Genomic DNA, 23,983 nt, shown 5'->3' on the forward strand with positions numbered 1-23,983 from the left:
TTTACGGCAGCCTGATCCAATAGTATTCCTTCAGCTGTGTTTGACACTACTATCGGCCAATAGGAAACTCACCTGAATGTGACCCAGCCAGGGAGCTGAGCAGTCGAGCATTCTCATTGGCTCCATCAAACAGCTCCACTGAGTCATTCATTGCTGTCTGGAAAACAGCAAACTGACCAAACACCACTGAAGAAGATGAACAGGCCAGAAGACAAAAAAATGTCAGAGTAATAAATTAAGATATAAATTAGCATTTGTGTTGGTGTTTCATTTACAACATCCAGTGTAAGCATGTATGGTGTGATCATTTATGTACTTACCAAACTGTGGGGACACAGTGATGTAGTAGGAGCAAGTCTGTCTTGTAGTGTAGTTTAGAGGATAGTTTGGAGACAAAACAACTCCTTCAGATCCACCATATTGTCCTCCGCATGGAGCTATAGAAAGATAGGTAAAGGGAATTTCTTATTTTTTTCACTTAAAAGTTCTTAAATAAAATGATTACACCTTCAGCACATTCAAGCCATTTATAAGCCATGTTTTAGGTACTGCTTATGTGTTTTGCTTAGTGTGTATTTTCCATTCACAAAGCCTTTTGCAACTTGCTTCAGACACATTCTGTGCCTAAAGACATGCATGTAATCTATCAAACAGACTCACCAGTCTGGAAGGGCACTCTGCCTGTTTACTAAGGTGCCCCTCTCTTCTTTATGCATATGCAATTAGGGAAGGATTGTGCAAATGGCAGGGTGATGCAAGCGTGGATCTCTTGCACTTAATAATGTTCACACAATTTGCAAGGGCCATGAGTGGGAAAATTATTTTCTGTTAAAGAGCAGGTGCAACTTTGTGCAGATCTATTCAAAGAAGGTTGCGATGGGAAGAGAGAGAATTTAATTAACCTACAATATATTCTATAGAAACCTCAGCAGGCAAAGAGAAAGCTTTTGAGAAATAAAGAGAAAGCAGGAAATTAACACAACATTTAATAACAGCAAGCATTCAATTCAAACTCAAGATTCTAAGGAGCCATTAGCTGTACCATTTAAGAGATGGCTCGATACGGAAAGGACAACATAAAATATCTGCTAATACCAATCCAATACAAATTATTTTCCTTTTAATATCAACTAAGATCTTAATAAGCCATTAATATGCAACTTTTAGTTGGTATTGTCAACATTGTCATTGTCTTGTAATTAGGCATGGTGTTGATGTCATAAAAGTGAGCACTTCAGACACATAACAGTTCCTAATTGTTGAAAACTGATTTGAGCTAATTATTTTAGGTAATATTTGTTAATAATTAGAATCAGATAATTGTTATTTTTAATGCAACCGCAAGGGGGCACAAGCCAGTGTCTTCTTGTGCCAGTCCAAGAGGGTTGTGTCAGGAAGGGCATCTGACGTAAAACACATGCCAAATTAAAAATGCGAATCGTGAAAATTACTTCCATACTGGATCGGTCGGGGCCCGGTTAACAACGACTGCCACCGGTGCTGTTGACCTGCAGGGTATCGGTGGAAATTGGACTACTGTTGGTCAAAGACGAAGAAGGAGAGGAGGAAGGTGTGTTCGTAGGCAGAGAGAGAAGAGGAAAGCTAAGAATGTAGGACTGACAGTAGGGACTTTGAATGTTGAGACTATGACAGGGAAGGCTAGAGAGTTGATTGACATGATGCAGAGAAGGAAGGTGGACATACTGTGTGTCCAGGAGACCAGGTGGAAAGGTAGCAAAGCTAGAAGCTTAGGAGCAGGGTTCAAGTTGTTCTACCATGGGTCAGATAGGAAGAGAAACGGAGTAGGAGTTATCCTGAAAGAGGAATGTTCTAGAGGTGAAAAGAGTATCAGACAGGTTGATGAGTCTGAAGCTGGAAATTGAAGGGGTGATGTTCAATGTTGTGAGTGGTTATGCCCCACAGGTAGGATGTGAGTTAGAAGAGAAGGAGAAATTCTGGAGTGAGTTAGATGAAGTGATGCAGAGCATCCCCAGAGGTGAGAGAGTGGTGATTGGTGCAGATTTCAATGGGCATGTAGGTGAAGGGAACAGAGTTGATAAGAATGTGATGGGCAGGTTTGGTCTTCAGGACAGGAATGCAGAAGGACAGATGGTGGTAGACTTTGCAAAGAGGATGGAAATGGCTGTAGTGAACACTTTCTTCCATAAGAGGCAGGAACATAGGGTGACATATAAGAGCGGAGGTTTGAAGCACTCAGGTGGACTACATCTTGTGTAGACATTGTAATCTGAAAGAGACCAGTGACTGTAAAGTAGTGGTAGGGGAGAGTGTAGCCAGACAACACAGGATGGTTGTGTGTAAAATGACTCTGGTGGTGAGGAAGATAAAGAGGACAAAGGCAGAGCAGAGGACGAAGTGGTGGAAGTTGAAAAAGCAAGAATGTCGTGTAGTTTTCAGGGAGGAGCTGAGACAGACTCTGTGATCAGGGAGACAGGTAGGAGGGTACTCGGTGTGTCATCTGGAAAGAGGAAAGCGGACAAGGAGACTTGGTGGTGGAACGAGGAAGTGCAGGAGTGTATACAGAGAAAGAGGTTAGCTAAGAAGAAGTGGGACACTGAGAGGACTGAAGAGAGTAGACAGGAGTACAGGGAGATGCGGTGTAAGGTGAATGTAGAGGTGGCAAAGGCCAAACAAAGAGCATATGAGGACTTGTATGCTAGGTTGGACACTAAAGAGGGAGAGGTGGATTTGTACAGGTTGGCCAGACAAAGAGATAGAGATGGGAAGGATGTGCAGCAGGTTAGGGTGATTAAAGATAAAGATGGAAATGTATTGACAGGTGCCAGGAGTGTGATGGGAAGATGGAAGGAGTACTTTGAAGAGTTAATGAATGAGGAAAATGAAAGGGAACGAAGAGTAGAAGAAGTGACTGGTGTGGAGCAGGAAGTAGCAAAGATTAGCAAGAGTGAAGTGAGGAGGACATTGAAGAGGATGAAGAGTGGAAAGGCAGTTGGTCCAAATGACATACCTGTGGAGGTATGGAAGTGTCTAGGAGAGGTGGCAGTAGAGTTTCTGACTAGTTTGTTTAACAAGATCTTGGAGAGTGAGATGATGCCCGAGGAATGGAGGAGAAGTGTACTGGTGCCAATTTTTAAGAACAAGGGAGATGTGCAGAGCTGTGGCAACTACAGAGGAATAAAGCTGATGAGCCATACAATGAAGTTGTGGGAAAGAGTAGAGGAAGCTAGGCTAAGGGCAGAGGTGAGCATTTGTGAGCAGCAATATGGTTTCATGCCAAGAAAGAGTACAACAGATGCAGTATTTGCTTTGAGGATGCTGATGGAGAAGTACAGAGAAGGTCATAGGGAGAGAGGAGCTGTGGTATTGTATGAGGAAGTCTGGAGTGGCAGAGAAGTATGTTAGAGTGGTGCAGGACATGTATAAGAGCTGTAAGACCGTGGTGAGGTGTGCTGTAGGTGTGACAGAGGGGTTCAAGGTGGAGGTGGGTTTGCATCAAGGATCGGATCTGAGCCCCTTCTTGTTTGCTCTGGTGATGGACAGGCTGACAGATGAGGTTAGACAGGAATCTCCATGGACTATGATATTTGCAGATGACATTGTGATTTGTAGTGAGAGCAAGGAGCAGGTGGAGGAAAATCTAGAGAGATGGAGGTCTGCTCTGGAAAACAGAGGAATGAAGCTTAGCCGCAGTAAGACAGAATACATGTGCGTCAATGAGAGGGACCCAGGTGGAATGGTGAGGTTACAGGGAGCAGAGGTGAAGAAGGTGCAGGACTTTAAGTACTTAGGGTCAACGGTTCAGAGCAATGGAGACTGTGGAAAAGAGGTGAAGAGGCGAGTGCAAGCAGTTGGAACGGGTGGAGAAAAGTGTCAGGTGTGTTGTATGATAAAAGACTATCAGCAAGAATGAAAGGAAAGGTGTTCAAGATGGTGGTGAGACCAGCGATGTTGTACAGCTTAGAGACAGTGGCACTGAAGAAAAGACAAGAGGCAGAGCTGGAGGTAGCAGAGCTTAAGATGTTGAGGTTCTCTTTGGGAGTGACGAGGATGGACAGGATCAGGAATGAGTACATCAGAGGGACAGCTCATGTTAGATGTTTCGGAGATAAAGTCAGAGAGGCCAGATTGAGGTGGTTTGGACATGTTCAGAGGAGAGACTGTGAATATATTGGTAGAAGGATGCTGAGGTTGGAGCTGCCAGGCAGGAGGTCTAGAGGAAGACCAAAGAGGAGCACCTAGTGCATGCTGGGAACCCCTCACAACCCTGAATAGCATGAATGGATATAGAGAATGGATGGATGCTGGTGAATTTGGAAAGTGACATATTTTCGTACTCCAAATGTGTACACCATGTACAGCATATTGAACTTGAAATGAAACAATGACTATGAAGTTTAAGTGCTGACATTCATCTTATAATTGAGAGAGATTCATGGATGAATTTTATAGGGATTGCAGAAATGTCTAAATCTAGTTCCTCAATTTTAGGGGAAATCTATTGAACATGTTAAAATAAACTCAAATTAAATCATTATATGTACTTTTTTGTTTGATCCCCAGACTGGCATCTGGGTGGAGAAAGTGAAAGAGAAACACTTGCCTCTCCCTCCTTACTATCACTGGTAAGGCCCTTAACCCCTAGCTGCTCAGTGGCCAACAGATCAGACTGTGGTTGTATTGGGCAGCTTCCGGGTGTGAATGTGTGCAACTGTGTGAGTGTGATCACACAGAAAAAGAGAGCTTGGCTCTCAGTGAAACTCTCCTGAATAAATAAAGGTGGAAATAAATAAATAAGTGAGTGGGTGTCTCTCTCTCAGTGTGTGGCCAGCTAACAGCAGACACACAACAGAAATGAAAATTCTCTCTTATAGCAGCGATGCGAGGATCCATGTAAGATTTCTGCAACAATAGTTAGCACCAACGGCAACTACAGAAAGTCTGCTAGCTAACTTTAGGAAGTTAGCACCGAGCTAACTGTGAGGAGAACGACCTTCAGACAGAGCGACCGGTTCCTCCATCTGCACAAACAGACTGCACAGCAAGGACTTTCTTCAATCGGAACCAACATTGTTCCCTGCCTGGCTCATTCCAACGGAACTGCCAGATAATAACGCAGAAAAGCAAATTCTTTGTGTTGCTTTTGTGAAGGTATATGTATTAATTTGGTCCATTGAGTTTTATTGTTGATGCCATCTTGGACCCAAGCAGACACGTACATTTGTTTCACTATACCCGTGGGGGACAGTAATTGACATAACGCCTTCCCTAGCCCCTTACCCTAACCTTAACCATCACAACTAAATGCCTAACCTTAACCCTTATCCTAACCTCTTAACCTAATTATAACCTGAACCCTAAAACCAAGTCTTAACCCTCAAAAAGCAGTCTCTACCCACGGGGACCTCAATCTTTGTCCCCACGGTGACACAAGTCCCCATGGGTTAGTGTGCATTCAGGTTAAAGTCTCCACTGGGATATAAGAACGTGAGACACACACATACACACACATAAATACACTTCTGGCTGGGGACAATCTTTCCTAGTGATGCTCTGACAGGCCTGTACTGCAGCCAGCTTCACTTATTGTTTGTTTCCTGAAAAGTATGATCAGTTGGATTAAGGTCGAGTGACTGAAAGTGGCAAGAGAAGCACATTCATCTGTTTGGCCATAATATACTCCTTGGTTGTCTTGTAAATGGACTGTACTTATATAGCGCCTTTCTAGTCTTTCTGACTACTCAAAGAGCTTCAACTACATATCACATTCACCCCATTCACACACATTCATACACCGATGACAGAACTGCTCATCAAAGTAACTAATCATTCACACACATTCACATACCGAAGGCACAGCCCTCGGGAGCATTTTTGGGTTCAGTGTCTTGCCCAAGGACACTTGAACCGCCAACATTCCGATTGGTGTATGACACGCTCTACCACTAAGCCACGGTCGCCCCTTGTCTGTATGTTATGATCATGCTACAGTATATATATATATATATATATATACTATATATATACTCATAGGACCATATAAAAAGGTCAACGCTATTCACCCAGTATGGATGTCAACACCCTTAAATACCCTTAAAGCTGAAGGTCAGCACTTTAACGTCATTGTCATTTTTTCACTTTAATCCAGTTTGCAGGATACAAAGTCAAAATAATACAAAAAGGTCAATGTACTAATACTTGTGGACTACACTGTAGCTACTGTAGAACTAAGGTAACAATACAGCAAGAAGCAACACTTCTGCCCAAACAGTTTCATCTGCATTGTTGCTTCAATCATTTAGACATATTATGTTGAAATTAAGCATTCAAATTTTAAACATGTGTCTCCTCTTATTTTAGTTTTTTTCATGCTGCTGGGAGCACTGCCCATTGCACTCAAAGCTGGTGCGCTTATAACTACTCTAATCTGTTTTTCTTATGTATTTTTCAAAAAATCCAACTGGCTGCATTTGGCTCAAAAGTTGTTTAGTTTAGCAGAAAATTCATCTTGTCCCCAAATATCACTTGGACCCCTGTGGCTCCAAGGCTTTGTTATATAATGTAAAAATATGGTGCTTTTGATCTGTGTGCGTGTGTGTGTGTGCATGTTTATTTGTGCATGCAAGAATTGTCCAACCAAATAGCTGTGTATCTAAAAAAAACAGTTGTTACCTTATAATCTTTTATGTGAAATTAATCAAAAATATTTCAAAAAAGAAGTGATGCCTTTCATTGACCGATGGCAGATTGTGGATGGCTTAGAAAAAAACACACATTTACCTGTAACCAACACATATTGTGGTGCTATGGAGCAGTAGCTAATATGCAACCGTAGTTTTTGGTAACTATATATCAAATTAAAAACTTGAACAACCTAGAAAAGTGTTATAATGTAGTGGCACATGTTTTTTTTATAACTGAAATGGCAGTTCTGCTGCACCATCTTCAGAGTAGTTCCTTCCTCTTGACAAAAACCCAACAGGATAAAAACTTTAGTGAATGAATTTATGTGGTGCTGAGCTAGTGCACAGTGTGGGATCTCCCGTATCAGCGCACTGCAATTTCAAAAAGCCTATTAATCCCTACTACCATTGCATGACCCACGAGAAACAGACCTAACAGTTGCTTGATCCATCTTTAGCACCCCCAAGAGAGTTACAAACCTTGTGTGCGAACAGTATGTCGGCATGTGCACATTTATACTGCAGGCTAGGCCAGCAGAGGTCAACGAAATCAGTGTAAGTGTCTGTGAATGTGTGTGTGTAGAAAACAGCAGTAACAAGCACATCTGTCAACATCACCCCCCTGCACACACTCATGGTGTATTCTTAGCGCTTGTTTTCTCACCTCTTCTGGACTCTTCTCATCTTGTCTTGTTTTGGTTGCTAGTGTGTGTACCTCCATGGCGCAGTCCCAATGTCCACCCACGTCATCAGCTGTGATCCCTAACAGACTTTAATTATCATCACCTCTGTGCTCAGTGAAAATGTGAGAGCAGGAGGGTGCAAAGGTTGAAAATGCTGTATGAAAAATAGGACAGCACTTTGTGAATTAATATGTTGCCTGGGTCATAGGCCTGTCTGTGGCCACTCAGATGGGAGTAAGATGTAATTACATTAAAAAAATAGAAACAATCATCGGTGCTATGAATATGTTATGGAAGCCCATTTCCGCCAATGTGATGAAAAAAAAAAGATCCTGTAAGTCATTACAATGAGAAACTTTCTCGAAATAATGACTTAGTATCTCAAAATAATGACTTAGTATCTCAAAATAATGAGAAACTCTCAAAATAATGATTTATCTCGAAATAATAACTTAGTATCTCAAAATAATGACTTAACACCTCGAAATAATGACACTAAATCATTCGTTTGTGATACTGTCATTATTTTTAAAATACTAAGTCATTATTTTGAGAAAGCTTCTCATTATTTTGAAATACTAAGTCATTATTTTGAGATACTAAGTCATTATTTCGAGATAAGTAAGTCTTTATTTCAAGAAAGTTTCCCATTATTTGGAGATGCTAACACATTTGAGATAGTAAGTCAATATTTTGAGATATTATGTCATTATTTTGAGAATGTTTCTCATTTAATGACTTACAGAATTTTTTCCCCCCTATCACATTGGCGGAAATGGGCTTCCATAACTTGTTTACATTTTTCCAACTCCTTCAATGTTTTATTTTTTTTGGGGGGTGATTTCAGACATCCCCTTGAGTGTAATTCCCTCAAGCAAAGTCCTCAGCATTTCAGCCTTGTAGAAACTGTGCATAAAGGGCTCAAAAAGCCCACCAGAGAGCCCTCAAGCACTTTCCGATTTCACAGTGGGACAGCCTTGAGCCCTTGTGGACTTATCAGGAACACATGTCAAAGTCTATGAGACCATGAGTGTGGACATTAAGACGGGGCCCGTATTCTTGGCTAAGCCTTGCTCAGTAGAACCGATTTACATGCCTAGAATGAAAAATACAGTAAAACTTTGGTTTCTAATCCTTTGCTAGACAGTTGATGTAATCCCACCCACTCGTCCTCCTCCTCCCCACTCCTGTCCCTTCCTACTTTCTTCTTGTTTCCTAAAGCATCAGAGTAATCACCATCTTCCTTTCCACTCCTCCTGATGCCGCTCACTGATATCGATTGATATTTTTTGGATTGATTCTTGTTGTTCTTCTGCATTAAAATCCTCAAGTCTAGAGGTTTTGTCTTGATCTACCCACAATCCCCCAGTGGTGTTGCTCTAGGCTCAGGTGTCAGCCTTATCAAAAGCCTTCACACACATGTGCGTTGATGGCTCGCACCCTCTGACACACCCTCACACACACACACACACACACAAATAAATGCAAAAAATGTGACTCTTTCTCTCACACATCCATACACTTTGATCATCCACACACATACACAAGAGCACACACATACACAACACTTTTGTAGTCCTACCTCTCACTGTCTGCATCTCATTTTACTTTTCCTCTCAAACAAAAATGCACACACACACACACACACAGCAGGGCTTTGGGGTGGTAGTGAGAGTACAGAAAAATATTTCCAAAATGTCCTAAACTTTTAAAGTTGAGTTACAGTTCTTCCAGGAGAGCCATAAACAGAACAGTTATAGTGACTTCTACTTTTCAGAGTAGATTCAACACAATGTAAATAACCACAAACGTGCACTATATATACCCAATAGAGTCCATTCATGTCATAGTTAGCCACATCTCTCTCCCTATCCTTGTGTACTCTACTGTGCTCTCCTCTCCCTGTGTTCCTTGTCAGTCCTCTGTTCGTCGCTGTGTGTGTGTGTGTGAATGTGTGTGTGTGTGTGTGTGTGTGTGTGTGTGTACCGGCCTAGGCGGGACTCCCTGGTTTTCCCTCCTGCTGCGGATCACCGGCATACCTGAAGTTCATCATCCAATCAGTCTCCACAGTAAATCTACCTGGCTCTACCTCACAAACAGCGCCAGATCGTCTCTGTACTCCCGTACAACACCTTCACCATGGCTCTCTTCTCGACCCAGTTAAGTTTATTGTTACTCGTTGTTGTCATATCTCGTCTAACCCTGCCTGTCTCTGTCATTCCATGCCGGTGATTGCAGATACCATGTGCTCTCTGATCTCTGCAACGCTACTTCCCTGTTCTGCCTGCCACGCTACATGAGCCAGCTGTTTTCCTATTCTACCTACCACGCTACACAAGCCATATCCAGAAGCCCCGCTCAACGCCTCCGCCCTCGGACCCAACCGGTTCTCCACGGACTGTGTCAGCAGACTGCTCTCCTGTCCCCTGCGGAACTACACCTGACCCGCTCACTCTGGAAGAGTGCTCAGTGACCAGTACTTGTTTACAATAAAAACTGTTAAAACTACTATCCAGTGCTCCAACTCGCTGTGTTCTGCTTTTGGGTCCTTACATCGTGAAACACAGAGAGAATACAATTTCTATGAAACCTCAAAAAAATGGTTTTGCCATATAAAGTATTGTATATGCAATACAGACCCTGAATGTAGATTATAGAACAAGACCCCTGGTATCTCTTACCACAAAACTAATTTGCGAACTAAGTATGAAGTAAAATCAGTTAATGCACCATGTATATGCACAACTAATTCCCAATTATGGATATACTGTGTGTGTGTGTGTGTGTGTGTGTGTGTGTGTCTGTCCGTCAGTGCACCTCAGTACAATGTAATGAGAGGATGGTCAATATGTAGAAGAAGACCACTACTTACTTTAGAAGCCAAATCAATTTAAACAAAATTATTTTTTATATACGCTCTTTATAGGATATGATGAAGAGCATTCTGCCACTCATAGCCTGTAAATAATAATGCAACATTGTACCCTCAATCCTATATCAACCAGAGGCCACACACCTGAAGGTGTACCTGAACAAGCATGAGCGATGAGGTGCAAGTACAGGTAATGACCACTGCCAAAACAGTACAGTACTGACACCTTCTGGTCGGTTGGTCGATTGTTTGGTCGATATGCTCTTGTCTGACCAAATTCTCATTGGTCGGACAGTCACTGGTGTTACTTTCATAAGGAGAAAGTCGCTTCTTAATCCATTATTTTCGGGGGCAAGAGGGACATATGCAGACCTGATGTATTTTTTTTTCATGTGATAGGCTATATTGTGTTAGAAAAAACATTGATTATGAATAAAAATAATATTCAAATATATTTTACACAACAAATGTCTTTCTGTTTTAATAATCGTATGGTTTAATAGACTATAAGACATATTTTGACAGGAAGTCAAAAACACCCACATTTTTACAACTTTGAACTTGAACAAACCCAGCCTGCGGTCATTTGCTGCATGTCACCCCCACACATTTCCTGTCTCTCTTCAGCTGTTCCTATCAAATATGTTATAGGGAAGCAAGATCACAGACACACAGAGAACATGGCCAGCTGTGAACTGTGAATCTAATGTATGTATGCTTAAAGGGTAACTACACCTTCAAATTCTGCTAGAACCCTCCCTCTCAGCATATTTTAAAAATACAACTGAGGAGTGGGGGAGCAATGACTGTAGGAGGCGTGGCCTCATGTGACATGGAGGGTCAGGGCAGAGTTTGATAGTAGACTGACCGACCACTGCTCAGTGTAGCATGGATAGATGTAGAGCTGGTAGTCGGCGCTAACCAGTTATGAGCATCTACTGTCAAACTCTCCGTTTCTCTGCAGGAAAGACAGGGAGTCTGATGGCGCTTTGACAGTCACTGGAAGCACATTTATGGCCCTTTGCAAGAGTTATCGTGTGGGTACTTGTGTTGTAGCTGCGCTGGCAGCTCTACTACGAGAGGCGTGTGTGTCCGTGGCAGAGTGTCAGCACATAGCAGCAGCAGCCATAGCCCTGCTGTTTATCGCGGTTAACATTACTGTTCGTCAGCCCTAAATATCTTGTTAAGCTCTGCATATTGCACAGTTATTGGCGGGCTCATGTGTTGTGCTTAATGCCATTGCAGAGAAATAAATCTCGCTCATGTGCATTGTAGTTTTTCCGCTGACACTTATCAGTCTTGCTAATGCTAACACAAACAGCAGCTATGTGTGAGAGGCACAATCAGGGGCTACGATTAGCCAGTGTTCTGCTATTTATTCTTGGTGCAGCAGCTGACATACGTAATAGACCTCAGAGTCTTGCCTATTTTGTCACGGTTAGGGATCCAACCGATTCCAAGCAGACACACATACAAGCTAATTTTGAGCAGAAAATGCAGTTTTTACAAACAATGTGTGTTTTGAAAAATCACCTGTATTAACATCATATGCCAACAAGAATCTATGTGATTATGTGTGCAACTCAAACATTTTTTGTGTGGAGTTCCTCTTTAACTGATATTCAAACATATATAGTGTGTTCAAAGATTGAGCATTCAAGTGTGTTTGCATGGATAAACATGAGTGGGATTCTGTATTTGTTGTGTTTGTGTGTGTGAGGGCGTGTGCGTGTGGATACTGCTTCTAGGCAGCACTCTGTAAAAGCTACGTCTCTCTCTAACTTTACCTTTCTATGTCTCTCTCTCTCTCTCACACACACACACACACAACCTATCAACAGTCACGGAGAATTCCTTCTTTCTCGCACCAGCTCTTAGTTACCATGGAAACCAATAAAAGAGCGGTTTAAGATGGGAGGTGTGTGTGTGTGTGGGGGGGGTTTAGGGGAGAAAGCCAGAGAGAAATGGTGAGTAAATCAGACACAGACTGAGGAGGTGGGAGGAAGGTAGAACGAGAGAGAGGGAGAGAGGATGAAAAAACAGGAAGAGATAGAGAGTGAGAAGTACTTACAGAGAAAAGGAAAGAGAAGGAGGAGAAAGAGAAAAGTGTGAAGGGGCGATGAAAGGGAAAAAGAGAGGAGACAAGGGAGTGTAAGTGGAGATGTATTATTTAAAGAGGTCTCACCCTGTCTAATGAGTTTGGTCTAAAAGCCCCAGGAGCTGCCCAAAGATAGAGAGAAAGACAGACAGAGAAACTTCCTTAACTATGTGGTGAGAAAATTCAATGTGCAATACGAGCCGAGGGAGGAAAAGAGCAAGATTACTGGGGAGGACTGGATTAAGTTAAATTGCTCTGCTTTGATTATGTGAATTGTCCTATAGTGCAGGTGACAGCAATCTTGGCAGATCAATCCATGTATCTGGGACACAGAAAGGGTCTGGGCCAGGAACAAATTCAGGTCTGACTTAGTGTGAGGAAACAGAGCAAACAACTCATCCAATGAAGAGCAGGGCTAATATTGTTGAAATCAGGGTTAATTTAGAACTTCTAAAACACCATGTACAACGCAGTCTCTAAAAAATTGTGAATATAAAAATGTGTTTTGGACAATTTATGAAATATACAATATACGCCTGTGCAATATACTGTATTTTTCAAGCCATATGTTATACAGTAGTAGCCAAAATGATACTCTTTCCCTGCATTGTGATATACCCAGAATGACAGTATGATAAAGAAAGTCTCAATGATGATATTATACTGTATTAGAGCTTAAAAACTGCAATGTATTCATTTTTTTTACCACAGTAACAAGCTGAAAGAAACACACCTTATGTGAAAATTATGTCAAAATCAATTACAGCAAAAAGACATTAATCAATTTCCAGATGAAGTTCGAGGCCTTTCAGTGTCAGATCATTTTTGATTTGATAGAGATATGTGGTCTTCCATTAATAGCCTTCAAATGTGACTAAAATATCAAACAATAGCCTTCTGTTCGTAAACACATTATTGTGGGGGAAAGCATCTACATATTACACTGAATCAATTTTAGCCATCCCTATTTGCAAATGAACACAAGTTCTTTATGTAACAGCAAAGGTTTGTTAATATTACCAAACACTGGAAAAGCTTCCTTTAGCCCATCCAACAAATGTAGCAGGTAACTTATTCACTAATCAAGTAACAGGCCAGTTAATGGTTTGACCAAATAACGAACTATCTGTTTTACTGGTTAAATTATGGCCTAAATGACTGACTGACTTCTTATCTGGGTGGCACCAAAACAATGTGTTATTAGATTCAAGACATAAAGTAACACATTTTTCTGGTCTGTTAATGTAACAAGTGAGATTTCCCTCAAAGATGTAGCTCTCAAAATACATAATACGGAAAGAGAAATGTTATTTTGTTTAATAGGAATTCATCTTTTTTTGTTTAATTCAACTGAACAACAAATTATCGCATCTTCGTGTTCAAAACCACAGCTGGACAAAGAAGTATTACAGAGAAATTTCGAGATATGAGGTTGGTTAAGTAACTGTAACACATCTAAAGTTGATAAGTGGCTGTATTATCTTGAAATAAACTAGATGAATGTGAACATGAGATAAAATGACTTGATGAGCTTTTTTTTCTTGCTGACTGTTATTTGTTGATGTTCTCAAATAGCTACTGTGAGTGCAATTATCTCATCTTTATTCTCTCCCACCCCTCAACCGCCCTCTTCACTCTCTCAGACATTATTAAACAGAGCTTTCACAGGAGCCTTTTAAAAATGTTAAGAGGTATAAGTAAGTGTTGTGTGTATTGTCTCTGTGTGTGTCTTTTGTGCTCATTTTAAAATTCCTTCCTTGTCCTGCCACCTTGCTCTGTGGCTTATTTGAATTTTTTTATCCACTTGGCACCAGGCCAGCTTTCTGTCACTTTAGAGATCACATACACACACACACAAAATACAAAATCACATATACACACTGAATGGCAGTTTGGCAGGTGTCACTTCCTTGGCTCTCTGAGCTGTCAATCAATTAGACAGTTGAGCCTTTCAATCCCTGACAGACTTAGTCTCTGTCTCCGATGTGTGCACACACACACACAAACACACACACACACACACACACACACACACAGATGACCATCATAGCATTTAGGTTTCGACAAATCAGTATTCAATCATAATTTTGCATGGTATTGCTAGCTAAATAGAGTTCCATGGTAACCACAAGTGTTGAGTGTGACTTGTAAATATTCTGTTTTTTTAACATATTTTTGTGGCATTTTCACCATTCTTAAATATCTGCACACAGGCAACAAGGGGAGAGAGAGAGGGGTATGACATGCAACAAAGGTCCCTGAGTGGAATCAAACTGAAGATGTTGCATTTAAATGTTATGCACCTTAACCATTCTGTTACCAGGATGCCCATAAATATTCAATTTTGACAGTAATACTATGGTATACTATATACACTCAGTGGCACTCATTATATTTAGAGGTATTTCTAATTTTTTGTCCTTCATATTTACATACATGAAGGGTTCAGAATATTAGAAACACCTCTGAATATAATGCAATCCAGCACAAGTATGACTTCAGTGCTAAAATATATAATATAATTAATATAATTAACACCTCTCTGACAGTGTCAGTGTCAGTGTCAAAAACTGATTATAGGGATCATAAAAGTAATCTTTATGGCAGAACAGTGGTATTGGATTGCATGAGATTGCACAGGTATACCTAATAAAGTGATACACGCAGGTTGTTTTTTTAAATAGTTTTACATAAGCAGGTTTTGCCCCACATGAGCTTTCCATCATCATGGCGCATGTGTTTGTAAGGATGCAGTTCTTGACGTGTCTCTCCTACCTTTACATGATGGCAGAGCCCTGTCCCACACCGGCTTCCCATCATGCCCCATAACGCAGGTGATGGTATCCCCGCCCACTGTTGTGTAGCCATGGTGACAGTTGTAGGAGACCTGAGATCCCAGTTTATAGTCATAACCTGTCCGACTGGCGTTCATAATGTTACCAGGGTCAAAACAGGCCTCTCTTGGTTTTTCTGTGGAGAATGGGGAGAGTTTGTGTTACTGTACAAGGCCCAGATAATTTGGAATATGACTAACCTAAAATTTGTCATTACTTATTCATCTGGTAAGTTCATTAGATCTCATATCAGCACCAGGCACTGCACCACAGCCTCAGGAAAAGGCACTGTAACGATTTAATCTCCACATGGTGATATTGATGGTACATTCATGTCGTTTTTATTAGAATTTAAATAAATAGTTATAGATAACAGTTATAGCTGTACATTTCTAAAATGACTGCTATTTGTTGACCCCTAATATAGGCTACATATCCTCTATTAACTTCTAATATACATCCCAACCAAAATAAGGGTAAGAGATGAGCCAAGAGAAAGAAGAAGACACAAAGAGTTAACCATGGTCAAAAACTCTCTTGGATCTTTATGACTTGGCATTGGGCCAGCTTGTTTGCTTCACTGTGATCACCCAATAAGAATGAGATATTGGGCTTGACAGAGGGAAACCGACAGACAGAAGGAGAGAGAGAGAGAGAGAGAGAGGTGAAGGGCAAGATGGAAGTGAAACAGGGGGATGATTAAGGTTGTATTTTAATGAGAGAGATGGCAGATGAAAGGTAGTGAATTAATGACAAAAGTACAGAGGTGTGAGGTAGCATGAGGAGACAGACAACAGAGGAGATAATCTTTTTTTAATTAGAGATAAATGGAGTGAGAGAAACAAGAGAAAAAAGAGTTTATAAAACTTGACAGAGCAGATCTAGTCTCTAGTCAGTCGAACAACTAATCATCAGTTCCACAATGACAATAGCTGTTAAATCACCCCAAGTCAAACAACGTCTGTAAAACCAGGATGAGTCACAATCTGTGGAAGTAAACAACTCATGGGCTGACATGGAACAGCATTGCTCTTTCAACTGAAAAACTATTCTGATGTACAATAAGAGGAAATTAATAGAGTAGGCAGTTACAAATATTATCCAGTCTGCACAAGAAACACTCCTGTATCAACATTTTAATCATTATACTTCACAAACACTAATACTCCAGCCTGTGAGTATTGTGACTCCAGCCTGATGTATCTGTTTGATAAATACATGTGTTTGGGGCAGAATGTGTCCCAGCTGCCTAAAAAACAGATGCAAAAGCCTAAGAAAATATATTAAAAGTAGAAAAATAACACAACATTGATATGTCCTCCAATTCATCATAAATAATAATCACAATTATTGGCATGATCAAGATGATCTGGTTTATTTTTGTAGCTTTGAACTTAATTAGGCTCACAGTGCAGTGCTATGTTGATATTCCTAATTGATTACTATTGCTGCTACTACTACCAATACTGTCACCACCTACTGTAATACTAACACTACAAATACTGCACTATTACTATTACTAAGGCAGGTACCCTCCTGTTACTATTCTACTACTATATTACTACGACTACTACTAATACTGATGTTACTGTACTACTATCATTACTACTACTACTTTTACTACTACTGCTATTAGTAGTACCACCACAATTAATCAATAGTCTGCAAAATAGACAGTATTAAAACATTTGGTCACTATCTAAGAAGAATTCCACTACCCTAAATATGACCTTGTAGGAAAATGTATGAGGACACTATATTACGACGAAGTTTTGGGGTTTAATTACCTCTATATTCGATGGCGAACCCAGACATGCCCAGTGAGGCGTCGGATCTGAATGCCAGGAAGAGACTGTTACCACCACTCTCTATTCGCTCAGGGGCCTGGTTGCCTTGGAGACTTGCTAGTAACGGCCCGTTAGAGTCTTCACCCTCGTAGACGTGCAGGAAGTCGTAACTTGGCTCCATGTTGAAACTGGAGTAAAAGAGAAAACAAAACTGAGAAACTTGCGTTTAAGAATCTAGTAAGATTGATTGCTAGTTTGTGTGTGTGTGTGTGCGTGTGTGTTCTTGTTCAAATTCTCCAAACAATTAATCCAGTGATGTGTGTTAAATTCAAATATCTCCTTCATTTACTTACTGCCAATTAGTTTCTATCTCTCTTTTAATCATCTGCTAATCTTATTACTTTTATTTTGATGTTTTCTGGATGTGTTGCTGTTTTCTTCTTCTTCTTCCTGAATTTAAGACAGCAATTTATAGTAAAAAAACATTTCATTTCATTAATATTTTATAAAAATAAGAATGTGTCATGCTGTGTCATCTGAACATCATCCTGTTGTCTCATCGTGATCTATTTTGATATTTATATCCTCAGTATGTGTGTGCATGTGTGTAAACCTAACAATATGTGCCTGTTTTTTTAAACCTGCAGTCCAAACCTACAGTACCTCCTAATGGATGTTTCTTTGTAAATGTTTTGCTGGTTTTCACTTTGACAGCTTCTCCTCATCTATACATACGTGAAGACATCTAGTCCTCAGAAGGGTAAAAGTATAAGAACACACACACACACACACACACACACACACACACACACACACACACACACACACACACACACACACACACACACACACACACACACACACACACACACACACACACACAAGGTCTCAGTGTTTGCTCTGACAGTGGTTGTGTTAGCCCTGTCTCCCACCTGTCACACAGAGACAAATTTATATGTGTGCGTACACACACACACACACACACACACACACACACACACACACACACACATACACCTAGATCGTTTTCAGAGTGTGTATGTGTATATTAGCTCTGTCTCCCATCCTGCTCAGTGTTTGACTGGAAGTCATGGGACTTAACTGTGTGTGTGTGTGTGTGTGTTTTGTGCTCGTGTGTGTTTGTGTGTCTAGTCAGAGCAAAGAAAAATAGAGAGGAAGAGAGAAAGAGGAGATGTATTGTGTATGTAGCAGTATTGATAACTAGCATAAAGCATATCCTAGCATATCCTGTGTTCTATAAACATGAAGGATGCACATTCATTTCACATGCTTGTTAGGCCTTTAGGATACACAATTTATTTTGGTGAGAAATGTAAAATATAAAAAGAAAACATGTTTATTTACAATAAAATTCAGGTGAGATGTTATGTTATTGAAATCCAGAAATGCCAAATGAATCTGGCATATTTACGAGATTCTTCTCTCACGTGTCCCCTACTTTTTCTAACGTTTCCCTTTACTTTAAGACACAAAAAGACAATTGTGAAAGAAAGAGGTGTTGGTTGACAGTAATTTTTATTAAGACTTGTTGAACTTAAAAAACCTTACGTAATCATTACCAAAGTCAAAATAAGTGTGAAGAATGCTCAAGTTTAAGTCCTGTGTTTATATCTGGAGCAGAATGGGCTCAACTGCACATAAGCCCCCTTTGCACTGACAAAGCATTAAAATGATCCATGCTAATACCTTTTACTTTAGTGATACATTCTCGGTCTGAATTCTAAAGCTACTAAATGTCATAAAAAGAACATAATGATCTCACTGAGCAGAAATGGGACAGCATCAAAACCTTACCAGACAAGGGTCTGTTAAAAGTTAAGACTTGAATACAAATTAAGAGCAATCATGCAAACTTGAGAAGTAATATTTTAGTTTGTTTACACATGAATTATACATTTTGAAATATAAAGCCATAAAACAGTCAGTACTGTCATAATGAGAAAAATGCAAATGTATTTGCTTTTACACTGACCGTAAGCAATTAGTAGATGGTTTATTTATATAGCATGTATCACTTTTGGTTATTCTACAATGAAAATAACACTTTTTCTGGCTGATACCTTTTAGCACTACTATAAGACAAGTGTCAGTTGGGGCTAATGCTCAAATGACCATTATATGATACCACAAAATTAGTTCTGACTTCCTTGGAGAAACAAGAATTGTACCAAGATTTGATTCAAAGACTGATCAAAAGACTTAGTCACTACTAACTGGGCCAAAAGAAGTCTATTCAGCTGTGTTTATAAAACACAATTACTAGTTTCAAATTAGATGAATAATAACAAAGAAATTACACCACATTCAGAAATCAACCAATATCAATACAACTTAATTAAAAGTAAAATAAAAACTGTCTCACTGTTACAACAGAAGGGAATTATCTCTCCAGCTGAAAAACATGAAGCCAAAATTGGGTCATTTTTTCTCCTTTGGCAATCTGGAGAAAGTCCACTTTGTTTTTATCTCCTTTGCTACATATGAAATTCCAATCTTCACTTTTGCTTTAGTCATAAACCCCTAACCACTGTGACTTGTAAAATATTCACCACTGAGGCACAATCAGGACTTGGAATGTAAATAACACTGCCCTAGTACCAAAAAACAAAACATGGAAATGGTCAGAAATCCCTTTCATTTACACATTAACTTTACTTTCCAAATCAATTGCATCAGCCAACATATAGTGTTTAAAAAGTTCCTGAAGAAATCAGTTTACTGTATGTCATCAAGGATGCATAAGAAATTTCAGTTCACACTGAAAAGGCTGATTGAAAGAAGTCTGCCAGTCAAGAACAATTCCAATTTCAATTTCCTGAAGCTTTAAAAGATAACATCATCTCACCACAAATTAACCATTAAGATACTTTAGTTATGTTAGAAATCTTAATTTAATCTTTTAGACTAATGTAATTTTTCCCCACCAAAATGGGTTTATTAGTTACATTATTGATCCTTAACTGTGTGTTAAGTAACATCAGACTAAACTGGGCCTAAAGCGTTACTATACAGCACAGTACATTTTTGTATCCTGTGTGGGCCATAGTGAGTCATGCAAAGTATGCACTTAAAAATAAACTTAAACTAAACTCATGAGCAAAGCCCATGGAGGGTGATACATTAAATTTAACCAAGAAGAAACACATATTTCAGAAAATGCTTTGGGGACCCTGTCCATTCCCATTGCTCTGCCCTGATTTGTTTGTTGTAGCCACATTGCCTGAAAAGTAAGCTGTTATTCAGACTGTAATTACTGTACCATTAATGGGCACAAGGCATGTGTCAGTAACTTTGTATTTTCTCAGAAAACAAAAGCCATATCCTTAATCAGCATATTTCAAATCTTGACATGATAGTTTGACATAATTGTTTCTTACAGCATACAGTAGCCTACTTTTATTATAGTAACAATATGACACTGACACAGTATGTTTTCTAGTGCAAATGTTTAATTAACATTGGTTTGTCATGAAGCTACCAGTTTACTTTGCTTTATGTTTATACACCTCTTATTGTTGCCCTCATGTTACAGTTCCACCAAAAAATAACATGGGCAGCCTTTTATAAAGCAAATACTGGAGAAAAGTCCCAACTCCCACAGGAAACTCTAAACTATGAAATCAGTGCTAGAAAATTGTGTAGGCATATTTTGAACATTTTAAACTGGAAATAAAAAATCTTAAATCCATTCAATCAAAATGTCAGAAATACCAGCTGAGAGGTAGCCGTGTTTCTACAAGCACAGATAAGCTCCACTCCTGGTTTAAAGCTTGAGAATACATATGACAAAGGTACATAGTATATACAAGTGGTCGTGAACACATGGATACAGAGCCATGTTTTAAATTTTGGTGACTTACCTTTTGAAAATGAGAGCAATGACAAAGTCTGGGTTGACTCTGATTCTCCAATCACATTCTTTCCCAGCAGGGTAAGGCTGGGGGTAGTTAGGAGACAGGATTACTCCCGAAGGACCGCTGACATTACCCCCACATGTCGCTGGAGACAGACAAACAGTGAGAGAGAGACAGAGAGAGGGAGAGAGAGAGAGAGAGAAAGATGATTACACAGCATTGGGCTTGGAGTAATTTGGAAAGAGAATCACTCCTGATTGACCACTCATATAACCCCCACAGGAAGGCAGAGTGGAAGAGAGTTAGTTAGTGATTGGAAGTATGGCAGGGATTGGTTAGGAGAGAGAGAATTACCCTTGATGGACCATTGATATTACCTCCACAGGTAGCTGGAGAGAGTGAAAGCAAAAGAGAGATAGAGAGAGACTGTGAGATTTAGCTACGGAGTGTAAGGCTGGGGGTAGTTAGCAGAAAGAATCACCCCTAGCGGTCCTGTTATTCCACAACAAGCCACAGTGCAGGAAAGAGATATTGGCAAGAGAGACAGATAGATGCATTCAAGCAGCAATTTGGTGATGTGAAGGAAGAATTTGAAACATGGAGAGGTGTCTTGGGGGTGGCAGGTGGGTGTGAACGGATTATCAACAGTGAAATAGAGGTAAACAAAGGCATTAACAGTTGCAAATCACTTACAGACAGACACACACTTACACACTAGACTATAATGTTGGTTTAATCTTAGGAGCTTTTGATCACCCAGGGATTCACCACCCGAAGTGAAAGTACAGGAGACGGAAGCGCACGCAGGCTAAGCTAAGAGAAAACGGACAGAGTTAAGTCCAACATTTTATCTACAGTCGTGCAAAACGTAAGGTCACTGGCAAAGAGTTAGAGGCAATATCAGGAACAAAGCATAATGTGTTTCACAGACATAGTTACAAGGCAAATTACTAGTCTCTGTGACTGTGTTGGAGGACTTCCCAATAGTGCTGGCTGATAAAGAGAAGGAGAAGGCAACAAAAAGGGAGGCTGTAGCATCTAACAGCAAGGCATGTGTCTGTCATCCCCAGGGGGTTGGACACCATGCTACTTGCTGTAGGAATTTTCACCGACTTGCTCACACTGTTTACATCCCACCTTCAGCTGTGTCTTATGTCATACCTCATCCTGGTCCTTGCATAATTAAAAATCCAGCAGCCCAGGACCTTTATGGTAGTCTCTGGTGATTTTCCTCATCCATCTACTCAGACTAAGTTGACATGATATTTTATGTGCAAGACAAAACTGGACGCTGAAGTTAATCAGGAAAAATAACTTGCATGCATTTTCTGTAGTAGCAGTAGCAGTAGTTTCTGGCATGTAGTTCAGCAGCAGCCTACTACCAGCCTGAAAGCAGGGTCAGAAGAATCTGTGGATGTGCCTCAGGCTTGTTTTGCACTAACATACTGGGATTTGTTGGTTGTATGGTGAGGACACTGAAGGGCTCTTGCTGCATTACAGATTGTATCTTTTTTTTGCACTGAATCTGTTATTCCAGCATTATGACTCCAAAAAAAAGACAGACTTCAGGGCTAGATGTCACATTTTTCCTTTAGTGAGTGAGTCAAGTGTGTCAGAAGGAGCTGAGGAGGACAATAAAAGAGGAAAGCACACCTGAAAGTGGGAGAATGAAAAACAAACTGCAGCAGAATTGTGTGAATGAGGTGTGGAGTGGGATGTGGAAGTTCACTGGGCTATAAGCAGCAGGTGGGCCCAATGGTGGCGATAACAGAGAAAAAGAACAAACAAGCTCTGGATTTTCAGTGGTTTTGATACAGGAACCCTATCACAACTACATGCATCATTCTGTGATGCTACAAATCTGACCTCACTTTTTTCCCCACCCTTCTCCTGTCCACATGCCTCACCATCCCTGAGTTTAGGAGGTTTTGGTGATCCATGTTGAATTTCCCTGTGGTCCACAAAAACGGTGCTCAATGCTTACCCCAACCACAGTTTTTTCAGTACTGGTTCAATTGATCTTAAAGAGCAGACCTCCAGTATGGAAAATCATCTGATGCTCCAGCAGCATCATCATTTGGGATTAGAGATCAACTCACCAGCTTCAGTTGATTTGCCTCCAGAGAAGTATCTCAGATGTGGCACAACATCACAAGGGCACCTAAGGGACCTGAACTGTCATATTTGTTGTTTACTCTCTTCACTTCAGATTTAAGATACGACTCTGGATCATTCCACCTCCAGAGGTTTTGCGTTCAGTCTTCTATTGTTAAATGTATTCATTAGAACGAATAGTGTCTGATGGACAGTATCTAAATATCTAGTGCCTTTTTCATATTCAGTCCTCATTTATTAGTGTGCAATATGACATTTAAGTATCCAACTCATTAACATCTGACCACAGCATCATATTTTAGCTCTTATTTTCATTCCATATAATCTCAGTTTGGCAGTCAGTGATCCACAGAGTAACATACACCTACCTATACATGTTGGAGGGTCAGGTTGCCAGTAGAATCTGTTATCCATCCGTACACATGTGATAGTGTCCTGGCCTTGCAGCTGGTAGCCTGGGTCACACTGGAATGTCATACTATCACCAGGCTCCTTATTGTCCCCATATCGAGAACCATTTACAGGGATGCCTGGGTCATTGCATGTTGTTGCTGTAGTGGCTGAAGAGTGTGAAACAGACAAAGAGAGATAGATATTATATATTACTAGAGGCAGACGCACACAAACACAACAGTACTATAATCACTGGCAGCTGCAGACAAAGACATACACGTACTGTATAGTATATAGACACACGTTGAGTACTAATGGGGCTTACTGTCATCATACTGACAATGACTGACAAAATGATTCAATTTATTATTAAAGGTAGCAGGGTAGCTGGAGATACATGTGGAAACTCGTGCACAACCTGACCAGTTAGTAACTAAATGGATTGTCCCTCCAGGTTCAATCAAATTTGGCCTGGTGCTGTCTTTTTGCTTTTTAATCAGTGGCTCAGTTGGTCATTGGTCTACCTGCTTATAACCTATAGATATATGCAACTGCTGACGATGGGTCACATGAAGACATTGCTTCTTTTTAAGGGGTCAAAAGCAAAAAAAGGTCGGGAACAACTGATCTATGTCATCTGCCAAAGAATGGACAAGACAGCATT

The 23,983-nt window shown here is 40.3% G+C and overlaps 1 protein-coding gene across 3 annotated transcripts in view; it reads right to left on the reverse strand.

Moving 5' to 3' along the window:
• Nucleotides 1-23,983, reverse strand: part of LOC122876003 (CUB and sushi domain-containing protein 1-like) — a 491,774-nt gene that overhangs the window by 82,696 nt on the left and 385,095 nt on the right. For all 3 annotated transcript variants that reach the window (XM_044195800.1, XM_044195789.1, XM_044195805.1), the window contains 6 exons: nucleotides 23,295-23,486; nucleotides 20,818-20,956; nucleotides 16,937-17,124; nucleotides 15,091-15,285; nucleotides 321-437; nucleotides 73-186 (listed from right to left, as the gene is read on the reverse strand). In XM_044195800.1, the coding sequence (XP_044051735.1) occupies nucleotides 73-186; nucleotides 321-437; nucleotides 15,091-15,285; nucleotides 16,937-17,124; nucleotides 20,818-20,956; nucleotides 23,295-23,486 (945 nt within the window). The remainder of the gene's footprint in view (nucleotides 1-72; nucleotides 187-320; nucleotides 438-15,090; nucleotides 15,286-16,936; nucleotides 17,125-20,817; nucleotides 20,957-23,294; nucleotides 23,487-23,983) is intronic.

This window comes from Siniperca chuatsi, linkage group LG1 (assembly GCF_020085105.1).
Source record: "Siniperca chuatsi isolate FFG_IHB_CAS linkage group LG1, ASM2008510v1, whole genome shotgun sequence".
Lineage (NCBI taxonomy): Eukaryota > Metazoa > Chordata > Actinopteri > Centrarchiformes > Sinipercidae > Siniperca > Siniperca chuatsi.